Genomic DNA, 20,319 nt, shown 5'->3' with positions numbered 1-20,319 from the left:
ACCTTTTGAAGTTCATTTCCTGCTTCTCTTCACCTTAGGCTATAACCACAGTGTCCAGCTTGAACACAAACTGGCTTTTGGCTTCTGTTTCTGCCATTCCCTCACCTTAAAATGTTCTTCCTCTCAACCTCTGCTCATTGAAATCCTCTTCTTTCTTCAGGGAAGACCTATCTCAGATGCTACTTCCATGAAGCCTTGCAAGATTCCCAAGTCTCTCCTTTCTCTGCCTCCATGACATATTTTGCATATTTCCTTTGAGTATTTATGCATTCTACCTAGTATTACAGTTAATTGAGTTCATATATCTCAGATTATGAATTCCTCAGATTAAGACATTCTTCAGATGTCTTCTCTACATCTAGAACAATGCATTGAATATAACAGATGCTTGATAAATTGAATTTAAATGGATTTGAGATGAAAACTTGCCTTCTTGTATTCCAAAAGTCTTCCCACTCTTTGTCATTTCCTTTCTTCTACCTGTGGATTCAGGTTGAATGATGGTACTTATGTTACCTACAGGTGGCCTATGACATGGGGGATTACTACCATGCTATCCCATGGCTGGAGGAGGCTGTTAGTCTCTTCCGAGGATCTTATGGAGACTGGAAGACAGAGGATGAGGCAAGTCTAGAGGATGCCTTGGATCACTTGGCCTTTGCCTATTTTCAGGTAGGGGAATAAGTGAGGCTCACTACTTTTATCACAGTAAATATAGTGCTTTATATCTGCTTTACAATTTTCTACACATTTTCATGTCTCTCAATTTATTTCATCTTCCCAACAGGACCAAATGTGAGTCAAGCAGGGCAGTTGTTTTATTATTTCCATATTTCACATGTGAGTAAACTAAATCTCCAAAAAATTCCTAACTTGTCACGAAGTTCATAAAGCTGGGATTAGTGCCCAAGTTTGTCTGACTTTTTGTCTGGTGCTCTTTCCAGTGCCTTGACTGCTTTAAAATTATTGTCTTCCCTGTAGGCTCCCATCTGTAGAGCAGCAGCTGCATTGACAAATGTCTTATGGGTTCATAGTCAAGGTAGATCACTCTTTGCACTCTCAGCAACTCATATCTCCTCACAGATGTTCTGTCATGATAATGCCAATATCCAAGGAAGAAGTTTGATTGTTATTGTAGGGGCCCCGGGCAGGCTGTCCCAAGATGGGCCACTTTGGCAAAAAGATTATTTGAGTTAAAAGTAATCAAACCCCAGCAGATACAGGAAAAGCTCTCTGCCTTCCTGCAACTAAGTTTACATTAAAAAAGAGAACCTGTAACAGGAAGAGAGCTATTAAGAGAGACTCTCTTCTACCTAAGGAACTTATCTGCATAATCAGGCAACCCTGTCTTTCCAAACATCTCCTTTCACCTTCTTGCTAATGGTTTTTCTCCCCCTTTGTGTTTTCTGACTCTATCCCTCTCCTTAGCTCATATAAGCTTCATGTTGCCTCATTGTCTTTGGAGTTTTGTTTTTATGTGGATTCCCTATACACATGTGTACTAAATTTGGTTTTCTCCTGTTAATCTGTCTCATGTCAATTTAATTCTATGGCCAGCTAGAAGGACTATAGGGCAGAGGAAGGTCTTCCTCCTCGACATTATCCTCTCCCATCTGCAATTGAGTCCAACTGTAACTATGACTAGTGTCTGGCTATTGAGCTGGTGTCACTGGTCCATGGTACCTTCTCATTATCTCCTCCAGGGGTTGCTTTTCCCTGGCACTTAATCTATGAGCCATTGTAGATCCTCTTGTGGAAGCTCGTTTCCCTAAATATGGGATCTGCCATCCTTTTATATAGCTAATCCCATTTCCCACCAGAATTGTATAGTCTTTAAGAATAGGCTGGAAATATCACTTACAGAGCCAATTCCTTAGTTTCCAAACTAATAAACCATTTCTGCTCCCTACATTCCTTTCTCTTTCCCCCTTTTCCTGGGAAAGGGAGGAGAATGTGGGTGGTCCAAACCCATATGTTGCTGCCAAAACAGATTTATTCTCAATATAGCAAATGGGCCTGTTCCTCTCATGGAAGTTCCTGGTAAGTAGATCTTTGTTGTAAAATTTTCCAGGGTGCTCTTCCTAATACTCCTGCTCAGTTGCTACATATTAAAGCTGAAATAGAATCACTGTGGTACAACAAAGGACAAGAAGTAGTTGAATTTTAGTAGAGGAAGAAAATGGAGGATTGACTTGGAGACTAGGAGAAGGTAAACTAAAGCAGTTTACCCTGAGGCAGAGCTTTAAATGCTGTGCCTGAGTATTGGTTTTGGCTTTTTTTCCCCTATGATGACTTAGACTTCTCCTCTGCTCATTTGTCAACTCTCCCTTTCCACAATTGTGCTTTGTCTGGTAAATTTTATTCATCTCACAAGGCATAGCTCAAATGTCATCTATTTTATGAAGTCTGCCTTGATTCTCCTTGGGCTCCTCAGACTCCTTTGTGCTCTTACAGCACTTTTTTTTTTTCTTTTACCTTTCAATAATAGAACACATTAGGGCATTGTCTCATAAACATCTATGGTCCCCTTTTTAACTCTTGTAAATTCAGGATACACGTCCCTCATGGACCTTTCATTATCATATAAAATATATGATATATATAATTATTTATACCATGAAAATATTATAATATACATATTATAGAATATATAATGCTGTATATTATACAGTAGATTTTAATGTATATTTTAGTGAAAAATTGTTTCACTAATTGTTAAAAAGAGACAGTAGTGTAGTGATTAAACCACAGGCTCTGAAGTCAGACTGATCTGGGTTCAAATTCTGAAAATTTGGGCAACTTATTTAACCTCCCTGGACCTCAGTTTTATTATCTTTAAAAGGGGAATAATAATAATGATGCTGTTAGGAAGCGTGGGGTGGTGGGGAGATAATTCTCTAACCTTCTGAGGTCTTGGGTGAGACCTCCCTGTAATACAAAAACAGATTAACAAGGGTAAAAATAAACACAAGTTTATTACATGTGTATCTCCTGTATACCTGTATACATGGGAGATGAGGCTGGGGAATGAGGAACTCTTTGAGGTGACTTAAGCTGCCACCTTAATTCCATTTCTAGCTAAAGACAGTAGAAAGAAAGGTGTGGGGGGAGGCCAATTTTGGGGGGTTACCAGGAAAAGCAAACAAGGGTAATGTTGTTATGCAGATTTAAGTGAGCTTTCTCCATTGATAAGATTCTCTTGTGATTCAGGGAGCATCTGGGAGTTGTAGTTGGTTAAGGGTCTAACTCTTGGTTTCACCTTGGGTGGTGATCTCAAGATTGTAAGATCAAGCCTTGTGCCAGACTCCACACTGAACACAGAGTCTGCTTGAGATTCTGTCCATCTCCCTCTGTCCATCCCCTTCACTCGACGTGCATGCTCTCTCTCAAATAAATAAATATACCTTTAAAAAAAGATTCTCTTGTGATTCAGAATCATCCTCCTTTTCTAGATACACAGAGAGAGACACTCTTACAAATGGAAGGTTCCTTTATAGATGTAAATTTCTCTCACAAAAGGGTAACTTCTCTGGTTTCAGAACTTCTATTGAGTCTGCCATTTCTCAAAATAATTAGCTCAAAATAATCCTTATGCCGAAGAGGCATATTTTGTTCTATTCTGCTCCCCTTCAATGCTCACCTCAAAGAGTTGTCATAATGATTAAATGAGCCAATCTATGTAAAACCCTTAACACAGATCATGACATATGTGTACTCCACAAACATAAACTATTAATATTATACACTACAAGAAAACATTTGCCTTTCTCATTTAACATTATTTAGTGTATATATTTCCAAAGGCACTTAACTGGGACACCAAAAGTAATTTTGTTCTTTTTTTTTTTTTTTAGAGATTTATTTATTTATTCATGAGAAACACAGACTGAGAGAGAGAGAGGCAGAGACAGGAAGAGGGAGAAGTAGGCTCCTCACAGGGAGCCTGATGTGGGTGGGACTCGATCTCTGATCCTAGGATCACGACCTGAGCCGAACACAGGCGCCCAACCACTGAGCTACCCAGGCGTCCCAGTAACTTTCTTCTTGATAAAATGTAATTTTATCTCATGGAAGAGCCCTTGAGTTTGAAAAATATGTAAACTTGTATTTTAGTTCTCTTCATCTCAAAAGAGTTTGAAAAGCAATAATCCTGAGTTAATAATCTGACATTAGAAGATATCAATAGATTACTTAACTATCCGTCTATTAAGTATGGCACATAATAATTAATGGTATTAAATAAGTGCTAACAATCTATATGACCAGGTCATCTGTGATGTAGCTTCTAGGTGGAATAAAACGCAGCTATTAAAATTGCTGTTTCTCTTGCATACCCACATTCATAGTAGCACTATTCACAGCAGTCAAGAGGTGGAAGCAACCCAAGTGTCCACTGACGAGTGAATTGGATAAGCAGAATGCGGTCTATACATACAAGGGAATAGTATTCAGCCTTAAAAAAGAAGGGAATTCTGACATGCTACAACATAGATTAACCTTGAGGACATTATGGTAAATGAAATAAGTCACAAAAAGACAAATACTGTATGATTGCAATTATATGAAGTATCTAGAATCAAATTTATAGAGACAAACTAGAGTGGTGGTTGCAAGAGACTGAAGGAAGGGGGCAATTGAAAGTTGTTGTTTGCTGAGTATAGAGTTTCAGATTTGCAAGATGGAAAAATTCTGGAGATTGGTTGCACAATAGTGTGAATATAGTTAACATTATTGAACTGCACACCTAGAAATGGTTAAGATGGTAAATTTATATTGTGGGTTTTTAAAAAAAGTTTATTTATTTGAGAGGGAGAGAGAGAGAGAGAGAGAGAGAGGGAGAGAGAGCACACAGAGGGAGGGAGAAACATTCCCCACTGAGCAGGGAGCCCAACGTGGGGCTTGATCCCAGGACCCTGGGATCATGACCTGAGCCAAAGGCAGACCATCAACTGAGCCACCCAGGCGCCCCTTTGTGGGTTTATTTTTAAAATTAAAAAAAGATTTTATTTATTTATTCATGAGAGACACACAGAGAGAGGGAGGCAGAGACACAGACAGTAGGAGAAGCAGGCTACATGCAGGGAGCCTGATGTGGGAGTCAATCCCGGGTCTCCAGGATCACGCCCTGGGCTGAAGGCGGCGCTAAACCGCTGCGCTACCCAGTCTGCCCTCCTTTGTGGGTTTAAGAAAAAAACTTTATTTGAGAGAGAGAGGGAGAGAGCACAAGCAGGAGGGGTAGAAAAAGATGGAGAGAATCTCAAGCAGACTCTGTGCTGAGCTTAGAGGCCCACGTGGGGCTCAATCTCATGACCATGAGATCACAACTTGAGCTGAAACCAAGAGTCAGACACTTAAAACTAACTATACCACCCGGGCACCCCGATGTTGTGTGTTTTTTACCACAGTTAAAATAGACTGTCTCTGAAGACTACAAAATGATATAAAAAGTCCCCTGATAACAATGTAGAGTGAAACAATCAGGATATGAAAATGTGTAACAAATATGACCGTAACTATGTACACACTATGTGTCATCTGAAGTTCTTGGAGCACCTGGGTTTTATTTTATTTATTTTTTTGCACCTGGGTTTTAGCAGAGCATTTCTTTTTTCCTCTTTCTCATGTTTCATAGTATGCTTATTTTTAAAAATATTTTATTTATTTATTCACGAGAGACAGAGAGAGAGAGAGAGAGAGAGACAGGCAGAGGGAGAAGCAGGCTCCTTGCAGGGAGCCCGACGTGAGACTCTATCCCAGGTCTCCAGGATCATGCCCTGGGCTGAAGGCAGCTCTAAATCGCTGAGCCACGTGGGCTGCCCTCATAGTGTGCTATTGTTGCTTTTATCATTAAATGTGAATTTTTTAACATGCAAAAATGAAACAACCAGAAGGAAATACAATTATATCAGTTCTTCATCATTCCTTGGCACCCAGGGCAGGATGGTAGCCCACCCATACTGGGTTCTGTTCTCATTTGTCTGGAAAGCCCCTGTGTGCTTCTGACCACATGTAGTTCAAGGTCGAGTGATGGTGGCAGGGAGGTCATTACTGAGCAGTTGGAATGTTTCAGGGTTAGTTCTTCCTTTGTCTCCCTCCCGCTACCTTCGTAAACTCTAGGAAGGACTGAGCCTGGAAAACAAGGCTATATTTTTACTAGGGTTTTTATAGTTTCACGTTAAGTTTAATAATGAATTATACTGAAATAACAACACCCTGCAGTTTTGTGGTTTTGCATGCTTTAAGATTTGAGGGCACTTTAAGAAAGTTTATTTTCATTTATTTTTTTACCTTCCCTGGTAAGGGTGGGAATGAGTCATTTGTAAATGAGGACACTGAGGAGACCTGAGTTGCATTAGGGCTGCAAATCCTGAATTAGGACCGAGAACCTCTACATTTCTAGTCTGCTGCTCATTTCAATGAGTCTTATTCTCTACTAGTGGTAAGAGTATTTTATAGTTCTTTTTTTTTTTTAATCCATTTAATGATTTGGTCAAAGGAGATATCCTCAGTGTAGTTAACTTTCCCTTTTCTTTCTTTTGTTTTCTAGGCCGGCAATGTTTCCTGCGCCCTCAGCCTCTCCCGAGAGTTTCTTCTCTATAGTACGTAATGACAGAAGATGAGCCACAGCTTTGACTTACTGGGAAATCCCTTCTGCTCCTGGCCTTTAATCTCTGCAGGGATAAGACAGCTATGTGGTTTTTTTTTTTTCCTTCTAATTTTATAATCCAAGCCGCATTTCTAACTTTTGGATTGAATCTTACTTATCTATGTATCAGTGTATCAGGGGAAGTGTTTTGGTTTGTGGGATGATGCCAAGAAGGTATCAGCCTGTCCCTTTCCTCTTCCACGACCAGCTGGATATACATTAGTGCTGTCTCGGGGGGAACAAATCCAGGACTGGAAGTGAATAAAGTAGATGAGAGCTGTGTGTGCAAGAAGAGTGACTCCACAGATATACTTATTTTGGCTGTTTCCACAGAGATACCAGTTCTTCCCTTTAAACCAGAGCTCACTTGGCTATCAAGCATCCTGCTCAGTGAATGCAGGGTTGAGCTTCGACCCTCCTCACACAGTGCGTCACCAGAATTCAATGGGAGGGAGACTTCCAAGCTTAGCTCTTTACTTGGATATTTTTACTTAAAATTTTGGTGGAAGCTGGCTTCCCAGATTTTCCTTTAATAAGATATTGAGATACTAAAGTAAATAAATAATCACTATTATACTTTAATATTTATAAAGTATTTCACATGACTTTATAATTGTATGTATTGCTTGCTTTTTTAAAATTTAAATTCAATTTGCCAACATATAGTATAACAACCCAGTGCTCATCCCAAGTGCCTGCCTTAATGCCCATCACCCAGTTACCCCATCCCCCCACCCACCCTCCTCCTCTTCTGCAACCGTTTGTTTGTTTCCCAGAGTCAGGAGTTTCTCATGGTTTGTCTTCTTCTCTAATTTTTCCCCACCCAGTTTCCCTCCTTTCCGTTATGGTTCTTCTATTTCTCATATTCCATATATGAGTATAACCATATGATGATTGCCCTTCTCTGATTGACTTATTTCACTTAGCATAATACCCTCCAGTCCCATCCACGGCGAAGCAAGTGGTGGGTATTTGTCCTTTTTGATGGCTAAGTAATATTCCTTTATATATATATATATATATATATATATATATATATATATATATATACCACATCTTCTTTATCCATTCATCTGTCAAAGGATATCATGGCTCCTTTCACAGTTTGGCTATTGTGGACATTGCTGCTATGAACATTGGGGTGCAGGTGTCCTGTCGTTTCACTACATCTGATTGCTTTTTTAATGAATCTATTTAATAACATTATTCCATTCTGATAGTTGGGCAAGCAGCATACAGAAGTAGCTATATGGTCTGGAAACATGCGGGCAATTACTCCGGGCAAAATGATAACCCAACTCTTCTTTATTTTTTATGCTTGCTCTGTTAAAATCTGCCCATCCAGAGAACTCAAACTATGCAGTTCTAGGTAGAGAAGTAGGACACAGCAAATTGAGATTACCAGTTATATTTCTGGCTTTGCAGTCTTTTCACTGGGGTTTTGGGCTCATCATTTCCATTCTCCCAAACTTCATTTCTCCTCTTGTTAAAAAAAAAGGGTAACTTATGTCCTATCTTTCGCCAGAGTGGTCGTGGTGGTAGTTAGAAGCACACTGAGCTTCTTAGAGAAAGATGCATTGGGAGCATTAGAACAATTCAGCACGTCCTGAGAGGCACTGAAAATCATGCACAGAGACTAGCAGGCCATGGGTAGCTGCCAGCCCATAGGTGCCCAACAGCCAAAGTGGGCACCAGTTGGTGGGCACAAATAAGACATCAGACCCCTATGGGAACCCAAGCTAGAAACAAAATCTAGAACCAATTTGTCTCATACTGCTCTGTTCTGTATGTAGGCCAGTTAGGAATTTTGAAGGCTCTATTAGATTTGGGAATGGATTAGCTTTCACTGCTCCAGGGAAGAATAGATTGGGTCTGCCTGCTTTTCTTTTTCATGGCATTTTTGGGTTTCATTGTGAGTAGTTATTTAATGTAGCTTTTCTCTATTAGGCTCTAGACTCTGAGAGATTAGCCTCTAGCACAGTATCCAGTACATGGTAGATGTTCACTGAAGATTTTTTGAATGGGTAAATGAATGAGTGAATGAATGAAGGAAGGAATGAGTAAAGCTTTTTTCCCATTATGTAAAACTTACCATCATACTTTCCTACTGCCATCGTTACGATCCCTTGTTTGTTTGTTTTGTTTTGTTTTTTTAAGATTTTATTTATTTCTTTATTCATGAGAGACACACACAGAGAGAGAGAGGCAGAGGCATAGGGAGAGGTTGATTCTGGGACTTCAGGATCACACCCTAGGCCAAAGGCAAGTGCTAAATCATTGAGCCACCCAGGGATCCCCATGATCCCTGTTCTAATAGTGTTAAATACCACTTTCCTTCCCAAAGTCCTTTGTACCCTCAGATCTACTGGGCCTAACTCAATCTTTTTTTAATACCAGGTGCTTTTCTGAGAGTGAGGGCCTTATATCCTCCGGTGCATGGACACAGGAGCTTTTCAGGGTGTCCAGTTGCTGGTCATGTGTGACAGGGAAGCTTTAGGAAACCTTGGCAGCCCTCCCTGAAACCATTGCTTGTTAATCTGTATTATCCCTGCTCTGATTTCTTCTAGGTCCAGATAATAAGAGGATGGCCAGAAATGTGTTAAAATATGAAAAGCTTTTGGCTGAAAGCCCCAATCAGGTGGTAGCTGAGGCTGTCATCCAGAGGCCCAACGTACCCCACCTGCAGACCAGAGACACCTATGAGGGGTTATGTCAGACTCTGGGATCCCAGGTAGGATTCCTCAGGGAAAGAGAAAGGGGGAACAAGCTAGAGAAACAGAAGGTAGAATTGGAATGATGTGAGGGGGGAAAGGCTGATGCATTAGAAAAAAAAACAAAACAAAACAGCTTATTTGGATAGTATCAGAGTGACCACATTCTGAATCTCCTGCATGCCAGTTTTTTTTTTTTTTTTGTGCCGTAATTCCCTACATTGGCTTCTGCTCGACCATTCACCTCTTATGCTGATTCTAGGCTTTCCTTCCAGCCTACTCACTACCAGATCCCTAGCCTTTACTGCTCCTATGAGACAAATTCAAGCCCCTACCTGCTGCTCCAGCCCGTCCGGAAGGAGGTCATCCACCTGGAACCCTATGTTGTTCTCTACCATGACTTTGTCAATGACGTGGAGGCTCAGAAAATTAGAGGGCTTGCAGAACCGTGGGTGAGTGTCCCTAAAGCCTGCCAAGAACTTCTGTTTGTGTCATCACATGCCTGGGGTTCAGGAATGTGAGAACAGGCAGCCTGAACAACTACACACTTTAGCAGGCCAGGAATTCAAAATGCCAACTGTTCCATCAAACAAATAAATGGTGAAAAAAATCACAGTAGTCGTTGCTTCTGGAAGGAGGGGATTCGCTGGGGAAGGTGACAAAGGCATTTTTCTGGGGTGTTGAAAATGTGCTCTCCATATCTTGTTAGGGACATGGAGTACACTGCTGTGTGCACTTGTTAAAATTCAGCAAGTGGTACACTTGAGATCTGCGCATATCATATACGTAAATTTAACCTAAAAAACATAAAAAAGCCCCCTCCCCTGCAATGTCAATCATTCCACATGATGGGTAGAAAAAAATTGTTTTTAAAGGGTGGAAAAAATGGACTAGGAGTGATTTCCTAGTGCAGATTTACAGAATTTCAGAGCGGAAAGATTATCTACTTTAACTAGATAATTTTGTTAAAGAGGAAACTGAGGCCCAGAGAGGGGAAGAGACTTGATGAAGGTCACATTTGTAGCTAGAGCCGGACCTGGAACTTATTGGTACATTGATGGGTGCTCTGTTATTCTGCCCTCTTGTATTAGCTAACTTAGGCTAAATTATGTCCAGCAACAAATAGCCCCCAAATCTCAGACACAGCTACAACAAAGATTTGTTTCTTACTTACATCAGTGTCTGCCTTAGGCTGGCTGCAGCTGTGAGGCAGAACTGTCTTCATTTTGAGAACCAGCCTGACAAAGCTGCCTACGTTTGGGACATTTCCAGTCCTCTAGACAGAGATGGCAAACTACGAGTTGGCTCTTAAAGCTTCTGCTCCTGTCCCTGTTTCATTGGCTAAGGCAAAGCATGAGGCCATCACCGCAGTCAACGGGAAGAGTGTGTCTAATCCTTCTGCTGGGAAGGGGCTTCCAGTTGTGATGCCAATGGGAGAGGACATTTATCCTCCCCCAGGAAGTGTGGCAACTATTTAGAAAAATAACACAGTTTACCTCTTTGTGATAAGCACATTGCCTCTTTAAATGGCTGTCTCAGAATTACTTATGTCATCATGACCTTGATGGTATGCTGCTCATCCACACCATGATTTGGTCACTTTCAACAGAACAGAGCCTGCTGTGGGCCAGACATTGTACCAGGGGTGGGACATTCACAGAGATTTACTATTGGCCCTTTCCCTTTAGGAGCTCATAGCATAATGGGGGAAAACAGACATTTGCACTACATTGTGATGGGCAACACTGTAATAGAGGTGTGTGCAGGGAGCCGTGCTGTGGTGGCATCAAAAAGTGAACCTTCCTGTGAGGGAGAAAAGGCAGATGGGTGAAGAGCAGATGGGAGGGAAAAACAGAGGTGGCTTCCCTGTGGATATGAAATTCATCAGAGCAACAAGGTGCCAAAGGGTATTGCAGGAAGATAAAACAATATGTGTAATGGCTCCACATATGGGGTGGAGGCTTGGTGGTTCAAGTGTGCAAGTGATGGGGTGGGAAGTGATCGGAGATGAGGTTAGATATGAGACACCATCAGGAAGTGCTATAAATACCATGCTGGGGAGCTTGGATTTTATCCCACAGGGGGAGAGCTCTTGGACAGTTTAAACAGGAGATTGGCATTATCAGGCCTGTAAGTTTTAAGGAAGATTCTGACAGCGCACATGGATTGGAGGGATTAGAGAAGCAATAATCATCTCATCCAGAAACCCCTCCAATGAAGTCTGGAATCTTTGTGCATTTTTTTTTTTTAAGATTTTCTTTATTTACTCATGAGAGACACAGAGAGAGAGAGAGGCAGAGACACAGGCAGAGGGAAAAGCAGGCTCCTTGCAGGGAACCTGATGTGGGACTCCATCCCCGGACCCCAGGATCACGCCCTGGACTGAAGGTGGCGCTAAACCGCTGAGCCACCAGGGCTGCCCCTCTTTGTGCAATTTTTGAGAGCATTAAGCTCCACTGGTCAATTGGACAAAGTATCTTCAATAGCTTTGGCGTCTCAGTGAGCCAGTGATAATATTTGGCCAACAACTACTTTTTCCTTAGAACAACTCTGTTGTCGTGGTAGCAGGACAGGGAGCTCACCCGGCAGTCCTTCACGGCCAGGTCATCTACTTGGCATGCAAAGACTTTGCCACTCTCTCTCTTCCAGAAGCTGATGTAGAGACGCTGATCCCTGTCTGGTCTTCAGCTCTGCCAGGAATAAGCCTCAGCTTTTAGGGTGGGGCTGCTGCATGGAACCTAAATTCAAACAAGCCACTGAAGCCTCTCCTGAGGCTTGAATTTAATTCATCAGCTTCCCATTCACAAACACTGCCCTGTTGCCACTTCTCCCTCTATCCACATCCTACCCATTCTTGAAGACTCAGTTGAAGCCACATGCCTCCCTTTGCCTACTAGCCCTATCACTTTGGGCCACTTTCATGGGTTCTTTCAGTAGGAACATTTTTTTTCAGAGCACTTTTTGGAGCCACATATAATAACCTCTCTCTTATTTGAACTCATTTTCTGAAAGCTTTTGTCACCAGTTGTCTGGTACTTAATTTTTTTCATTTATTCTGCGATTTTTGTGTTGTCTAGTATCACTAGCTGGTTCAAGGGTTAGCATCCTGTCTCCTCAATTAGACTATAATCTAGGAGGGATCATATGCCATGCTTCTTGAAATGCCTAGCCCTGTATTATACCCATTATTGCCAGAGTAACTGTTAAAAGATTGCATCTGACCACATCAAGCCCTTGTTTAAACTCTTTAATGGGTCACTTTAATGTTATGAAGCTCCTTGGCCTGCTGCTGGCCCCTCCACAGTGTGTGCCCCTGCACTTGACACCCCAGCCACGCTAAATAACTTGCATCTGCATGAACGGGACATGCTCCCCCTGACCTCTGTGGATACTCTTCCCTCTGTACACCCTTCTCTCTGCCTAATCACTCTCTCCTTGGCCTCTTTTCACCTGTATGATTCCAGTTGTCTCTTGGGTATCCTGAGAAGCCTTCCTGTCCCTCATAAGGGACTAGATGCTCCTTCTTAATATTTTCTTAGTGCCCTGTGCTTGTCCATGATGGTCCCATTGCAGGACTTATATCTGCTCCGTATGTTGAATTTCCAGTCCCTAGTATGGTGCTCAGCACAGAGAACAGCCAATAAATATTTGTCTCCAAAAGCGAATGACTTGCTGGTGTACAACAAATAATTGTTAAAGGAATTAAATGCAAGGTGGTTCCTTAATGGGGAAGGGACTGGAATGGAGATTCCCTAGGATTTGATGTTACCCCAGAAGGCATAAGGCAGCAACTCCTCTAAGAGTCTCTCCTCTCTCCTCTAGAAGGGGCTCAGGGGAGGATGCTGGGTGAAGGACTAGAGAGAGGCATTTTCAGTCACTAATTTCAGGATAGGCTGAAAGGAACTCCCAAGAAGGTATTGCTCACATGCCCCATTTTATAGCTGGGGAAATGGGTTCAAGGAAACAGAGACGGAAATTTCCAAAGTTGTCTACCTGGTTTAGTAGCAGGAATGATAATACTATAGAAGCCTCCAAGAAAGAGAATTTGTGTAGTTCATTGCTCCGTGCTCTGCTCTGACTGCATGTGAAATGCCAGGGCTGGGTCATTAAGCATAGGACTCTGGTTCATTCATTCATTCATTCGTTCCTTTCACCAGTATTGACCACCTACCTACTCCCTGCTAAGCCTTCTCTGGACTCTAGGGACACAGCACTGACAAAAGACTGGCCCTCATAGAGCGGACATTCTGACAGATGCAGAAGTAGACACATCCTTTTGTAAATCTTTCTCTTTCCATCCCCAGTACAGTGCTTTTGCAGTTGGAAGCCACTTTATTTAAAAATAACTTAAAATTTATATCTAGACATTCAGAACAAAATAGAAACATTTAGTTAAATTAGTGACCTTGAGCCTGTTTGGGGTTTCCCCCCCTCCCCCCACATAATCAAGGCGGCTGCAGCAAAACAGATTTTGATTTTTTGTAAGGAAGGGCTTTGTTGGGCAGCCCAGGTGGCACAGCGGTTTAGCGCCGCCTTCAGCCCAGGGCCTGATCCTGGAGACCCAGGATTGAGTCCCACGTCGGGCTCCCTGCATGGAGCCTGCTTCTCCCTCTGCCGCTCATGCTCGCTCTCTCTCTGTGTCTCTCATTAATGAATAAATAAAATCTTAAAAAAAAAAAAAAAGGGCTTTGTTGGAATTGTTTAGGGGAGCAGGCTACCTCTGAGGATAGAGTTTCCTCATTGGAGGTGTTCATTTAATATGACAAACACTAAGTGCTTCCCACAGGCCAGATCCTGTGCCACTAGGATACAAAGATAGTGAGAAACAGCCCTTATTCTGACAGTATTCACAATCTCAGAGGCAAAAGGGTATCACTCTATTTCAGTTCAACGAACTTTTATTGAGTGCTTACTGTCTACCAGACATGACCCTAAAGGTTATTTTGAACTCAGATTTTTTGGTCACTTATATTTTGTTTTTGAGATCGAGGGCTGTCACTAAATTAGTAGCATGTGCAAAATATTTTAAATTAGGGAGGAACTGGCAATTGTTAGGTTTACATTGAAGAGAGGGGCATGTCTATGAAAACAGAGTCCTTCCCTTCACATCATAACTTGTATTTTCTCTTACATCTACCATATCAGCTACAGAGATCTGTGGTGGCATCAGGGGAGAAGCAGTTGCCAGTGGAGTATCGCATCAGCAAAAGGTAAGAGGGGTCCTTCCTTGCCAGGGACTCCAGTCATACTTGCTGCCCACCCTTGGGCAGGTGGTATAGCTGACTGACGGATGATCAGCAACGGCCACCCAGAAATGCTGCTAGTGAACCCTTAGTTCATGTTTATATCCCTACATTCTTGCTGAGAGGGAGAAATTTCTACTCCTCTTACCCAAGGGCCTTTCACAGGTTGTTACAGGCTCTCAGGACTTACTAGGAGGCCCTTAGGGAAAGACTTGACAAAGTTTCTATGCTGGAAACCAGAAAATAAGTGTGTAGATGTCCTCCTAACCAGGATTGCTTTTCCAGAGAATTCAGTCCTGTTCCCATTTGGAGTTTGACTTTATGAGGTTCCATTCCGGTCTCCTGACTCATATTCAAAGCATGACTTGCCAACATTCAGGCAAGAAGGGTGGTGGCCAGAATCTCTGGACCTGATGGCTTCTAGAGAGGCAGATTCAGCTGAGAGAGCCCAGCTTTCTCCTCTCCCCTCAACCCCTGCCCTCACCCACCTGCAGCCCTTGATTTGTACTGTAAAGACAGGACTTATGATCAGTAAGAGGATGATCCCCATCGGAGCCATGGGAGACAGTGACAACCTTGGGGAGAGGCCAGAACTCAGATGAGTGGATAGTTTGTTGTCTGGGAAGTAAAGTGAATAGTGAAAGCTTTGATTTGGAATCATTTGGCTTAACTTCTTTGGTCTGGTATATTTAGGGACCTTTCATACTAGGAACTATTCTCTAAACTTCGGAAGGTCTATATGGCCTTACTTCATTGCTTTTCTAACCTTTCTGACATTGTAGTGTCAAAGAGAAAATTTGACCTTCTACTTAGATTCATTGCTTTTAAGGGAGTAGGTGTATTCTCTTTACTTTTCAGGTAAAGAATTTGAGCCCCTCACTGCCTCTTTTTTCCCTGCCATAACTCTGCACCCCTTCAAATTTTGGTTCTGTCTTCACAACTTCACTGGAGCTTGTCCTTTAAAGGTCTCCAGTGAACTTAGTCACCAAATGACCTTCCTGCCCACCAACCTTCACTGACTATTTACCACCCACAAAGATCAGTTTTATGACCACGGCATCCTTGGGTTTTTATAGCGTGTCCTGAACTTACTTCTCCAGCCTTGTCTCCCATCACTTCTTTCATAGACCAAATGCTCCCACATGTGTACATACTGTGTATTGTTACACCTCTGTGTCTGCTTATGCTGTGTCTTTAGGCTTCCTTCCTTCCTTCCTTCCTTCCTTCCTTCCTTCCTTCCTTCCTTCCAGCAATTGATACAACTCATCCATTTAGACACAGTCATACTGGCATCAGATCATTGATGCTACAACTTGTGGTGTGTTTTAGTGCCTGGCTGAAGGACACGGTTGACCCTCTGCTGGTGACCCTTGACCACCGCATTGGTGCTCTTACAGGCCTTGATGTCCAGCCGCCCTACGCAGAGTATCTCCAGGTGGTGAATTACGGAATTGGTGGTCACTATGAGCCTCACTTTGACCATGCTACGGTAACTACAGGGTCAATGATCAATCTCCTGGGTTAGGGAACCAGGTATTATTTATTTCTCTGAGGCAGAGCCTTTATAATGCTCTCAGGGAATACCAAGTGAAATCTTAGAACGAAGCCTCTTGTTCCAGGAAGGTCTGAAAGCCTTGGTTTCAAGCTGAGTGCTGCTGACTCATTTCTTTTTGGGCCACCATTCCCCTTTCCAAAATTTGCTAGTGGGGAGAAGAATGTGGCCTGTCATGGTGTCTTCTGTCTCATTTCTCTCTGGGATTTCTCAGTGAAGATTGTCATTTTCCTTTTCTCATGATCTAAACTGCCCATCTTTGCTGATGTGTATTCAGCAAATTTTTTTTTTTTTAGATTTCATTTATTTATTCATGAGAGACACACAGAGAGAGGCAGAGACACAGGTAGAGGGAGAAGCAGGCTCCACACAGGTATCCTGATATGGGACTTGATCCTGGGACCCAGGATCATGCCCTGAGCTGAAGGCAGACACTCAACTGCTGAGCCATCCAGGCATTCCTTAGCAAATAATATTTGAGGATAAAAGATTTCCCCAGAGTTGATCTATAGATCCAACCCAACTTTATCAAAATTATAAGAAGCTTATTTTTATAGAAATTAATAAGCTGGGGGATCCCTGGGTGGCTCAGTGGTTTAGCGCCTGCCTTTAGCCCAGGGTGCGATCTTAGTAGTCCCGGGATCGAGTCCCGCGTCGGGCTCCCGGCATGGAGCCTGCTTCTCCCTCTGCCTGTGTCTCTACCTCTCTCTCTCTTTATGTCTATCATGAATAAATAAATAAAATCTTAAAAAGAAAAGAAATTAATAAGCTGATCCTAAAATATATACAGAAATACAAAGACTCAGGACAGCCAAAATTTTGAAAAAGAACAAAGTTGGAGGATACACACTACTTGATATCAAAATGTAATATAGAGCTACAGTAATCAGAGCTGTGTGGTCTTGATAGAAGGATAGACACATAGGTCAGTGGAACAGAACAAAGTCCAGAAATAAACTCACACATTTATTACGGTCATTTGATTTTTGACAAAGGTGCCAAGGAAATTCAATTAGGAAAAGATACTCTTTTCAACAAACAGTGGTGGGACAATTGTATATCTACTTGCAAAACAACAACTTTAGACCCTTACCTCACATCATATACAAAAATTAACACGGCACAATCCATAAAATAAAAATGATAAAATTGGATTTCATCAAAATTAAAATCATTTGCCTTTCAAAAACACCATTAGAAAATGAAGACAAGCCACTTACTAGGAGAACATTTGCAAATCCTGTATCTGACCAAGGACTTGTATTCAAAATATATAAAAAAACTTTTAATTCAATAATAAGACAACTCAGGGGCCCCTGGGTGGCTCAGTTGGTTAAATGTCTGACTTCAGCTCAAGTAGTGATCTCAGGGTTCTAGGATTGAGCCTGGGTAGTTGACTCTGCACTTAGCAGGGAGTCTGCTTGTCCCTCTCCCTTTGCCCCTCCCCCTGCTTGAGCTCTCTCTCTCTCACATAAATAGATAAAATCTTTTTTTAAAAAAATATTTTTTATCTATAGATCTGTCTATCAATCAAGTAGGCTCTACGCCCAATGTGTGGCTTGATTTCACAAGCTCGAGATCAAGCATTGTGTGCCTTATCTACTGAGCCAGCCAGGCACCCCATAACTCAATTTTTAAAAATGAGTTTATTTGAATTACTATTTTGAATAATGAAATAGGGGCACCTGGGTGGCTCAGTGGTTGAGCATCTGCCTTTGGCTTAAGTGATCCCAAGCACTGGAATTGAGTCCCACATCAGGCTCCTCACAGGAAGCCTGCTTCTCCCTCTGCCTATGTCTCTGCCTCTCTTTCTGTGTCTCTCATGAATAAATAAAATCTTTTTAAAAATATTAAAAAAAAGAATGAAATATATTATTTAAATGGGTACTTCACCAAATAAGATAAATGAATGGGTAATAAGCACCTGAAAACATGCTCAATGTCATTAGGGAAACAAATTAAAACCACGAGATAGTACCATATTTCTATTACAGTGGCTAAAATAAAAAAGATCATATCAAGTGTTGATGGAGATGTAGAAGAACCCAAACTTTCAGGCATTGCTAATTGAGAATGTGAAATGGTACAGCCACTTTGGAAAATAACTTGGCAGTTTCTTTTTTTTTTTTTAAGATTTTATTCATCTGAGAGAGAGAGAGCATGAGTGGGGTGGAGTTGCAGAGGGAAAGGGAGAAGCAGACTCCCCACTGAGCAGGGAGCCTGATAGGCTCAGTCCCAGGACCCTGAGATCAGGACCTGAGCCAAAGGCAGAAGCTTAACCAACTGAGCCACCTAGGGGCTCCTGTTTGGCAGGTTCTTAAAAAGTTAAATATACACCTACATATGATGCAGCCATTTCACTCCTAAGTATTTTACCCAAGAGAAAAAGAAATATATATCCATATAAACACTTATAACAGATTTATTGGTAATAGCTAAGAATTATAAACAACCCAAGTGCTCATCAATAGGTGAATGGATAAACAAAATTTTCTTTATCTACACAATGGAATACTACTCAGCAATAAAAAGGAATGAACTACTATTAATACATCCAGCAATACAGATGAACCATTACAACTCTATGCTAAGTCAGAGAAGCCAAACAAAAAAAGACTACATATTTTATGATTCTGTTTATATGAAACTTCTAGAAAAGGCAAGACTATAGAGACAGGAAGCACATCAGTGGTTGTCCAGGGTTGAGGGTAGGATAGCAACTGACCACAGACTGACATGAGGAAACTTTTTAAGCTGAGGCAAGTGTTCTAAAATTGGATTGTGGGAGCGCTGCACAACTGTTAAAATTTACTAAAACTCACTGAAAAATACTCTTACAGTGGGTGAGTTTTATGATATGAAAATTATGTAAATTATGTCTCAGTTAAAATGTTCTGTGACAAAGGTAGGTCTCTTTAGCAAGTAATTGGGAACTCCAGTCTTATGACTTGGTGTTCCTATAGAATAATTATCTATAATAGTGTATCTACTAATTTCTTTATTTCACTGAACCTGAAATTAACTTCATATAGATAGTACTTTCACTACTGACAAGCAATTGTTTGATTAGTAAGTTGACTCTTGAACACGGGCCAACCCCTTACACAGTCAAGAATCTGTATATAACTTTTGACTCCCCAAAATCTTAACTACTGATAGCCTACTGTTGACTAGAAGCCTTACCAATAACATAAAGTTGATTAACATATTTTGTTTGATATATGTTTTATATACTGTAATTTTACAATAAAGCTAGAGGAAAAAGTTATTATTTTTTTTGAGGAAAAAGTTATTAAGAAAATTATAAGGAAAACACATTTACAGTACTTATTGAAAAAAATCTGCATACTAGTGGACCTGCACAGTTCAAACTCATATTGCTCAAGGATCAACTGTATACAGTTCACTTAAATGAGTATCTAATAAATTAGTAAAAGAAAAAAAAATAACTGAGTACCTGTCAGCAAGGGTAGACACCCAACTAGGTATGGCTCAGGGCTATATCCCATCTGCAACATGCCTATTTTTTTCCCTATATTATGTTGGAATCCTGACTGTCACTTTGGTGCCATATGCATAAAATAATGATATGTTCTATTTTTGTTTCAGTCACCAACCAGCCCACTGTATAGAATGAAGTCTGGGAACCGAGTTGCAACATTTATGATCTATGTGAGTCTTGCTTTGGAAGGACCAGGGCTTATTTAATGACATTATTTAATGATTTAATAAAAGCAGTATTTTATTTTATGCTTTTATTTTATGGTTTTCAAAGCAATATCAGACACTGATTTTATCTGATACAGCTCAAAAATCTGAGACTTTTGTGACTTTCAGACAGCATCTTTTTTAGGCACTATAGGAGATAAAGAAATAAGAGTCAAGAGTTCTCTTTTGCCCACAGAGAGCTTCCAGCACATAGACTTAAATATGTTATCATAGGCAGTGATTAGGATGGGAAGTAGGAGAAACCTGGGACCTGACCTACACAGGAAGAGGATGGGAGAGAGTCTCTCTTTGAGGCCCCATTGACTAGTTAGTGTTGGAAAGCACGGACCCATAGACAAGGTTGTGGAGCCATGAGGGGAAAGAGGAAAGAGAAATGAGACAGCTAAGATTACAAGAGAGAATAGAGAGGTCTACTGAGAAATTCAGTAAATGTTGCTG

General features: G+C 41.3%; 1 protein-coding gene across 5 annotated transcripts in view; it reads left to right on the top strand.

Annotated features, from left to right (window-relative positions):
* P4HA3 (prolyl 4-hydroxylase subunit alpha 3) overlaps positions 1–20,319 on the top strand; it is a 41,051-nt gene that overhangs the window by 13,966 nt on the left and 6,766 nt on the right. For 3 of the 5 annotated variants that reach the window (XM_077866974.1, XM_077866972.1, XM_077866976.1), the window contains exons 4-10: positions 523–672; positions 6,548–6,599; positions 9,214–9,377; positions 9,633–9,809; positions 14,503–14,567; positions 15,930–16,089; positions 19,762–19,824. In XM_077866974.1, coding sequence (XP_077723100.1) covers positions 523–672; positions 6,548–6,599; positions 9,214–9,377; positions 9,633–9,809; positions 14,503–14,567; positions 15,930–16,089; positions 19,762–19,824 — 831 coding nt within the window. The remainder of the gene's footprint in view (positions 1–522; positions 673–6,547; positions 6,600–9,213; positions 9,378–9,632; positions 9,810–14,502; positions 14,568–15,929; positions 16,090–19,761; positions 19,825–20,319) is intronic. The other 2 variants (XM_077866975.1, XM_077866973.1) reach the window with 2 other exon arrangements.

The sequence above is a fragment of the Canis aureus genome, chromosome 23 (assembly GCF_053574225.1).
Source record: "Canis aureus isolate CA01 chromosome 23, VMU_Caureus_v.1.0, whole genome shotgun sequence".
NCBI lineage: Eukaryota > Metazoa > Chordata > Mammalia > Carnivora > Canidae > Canis > Canis aureus.
This window is presented reverse-complemented; position numbering and strand designations above follow the sequence as displayed.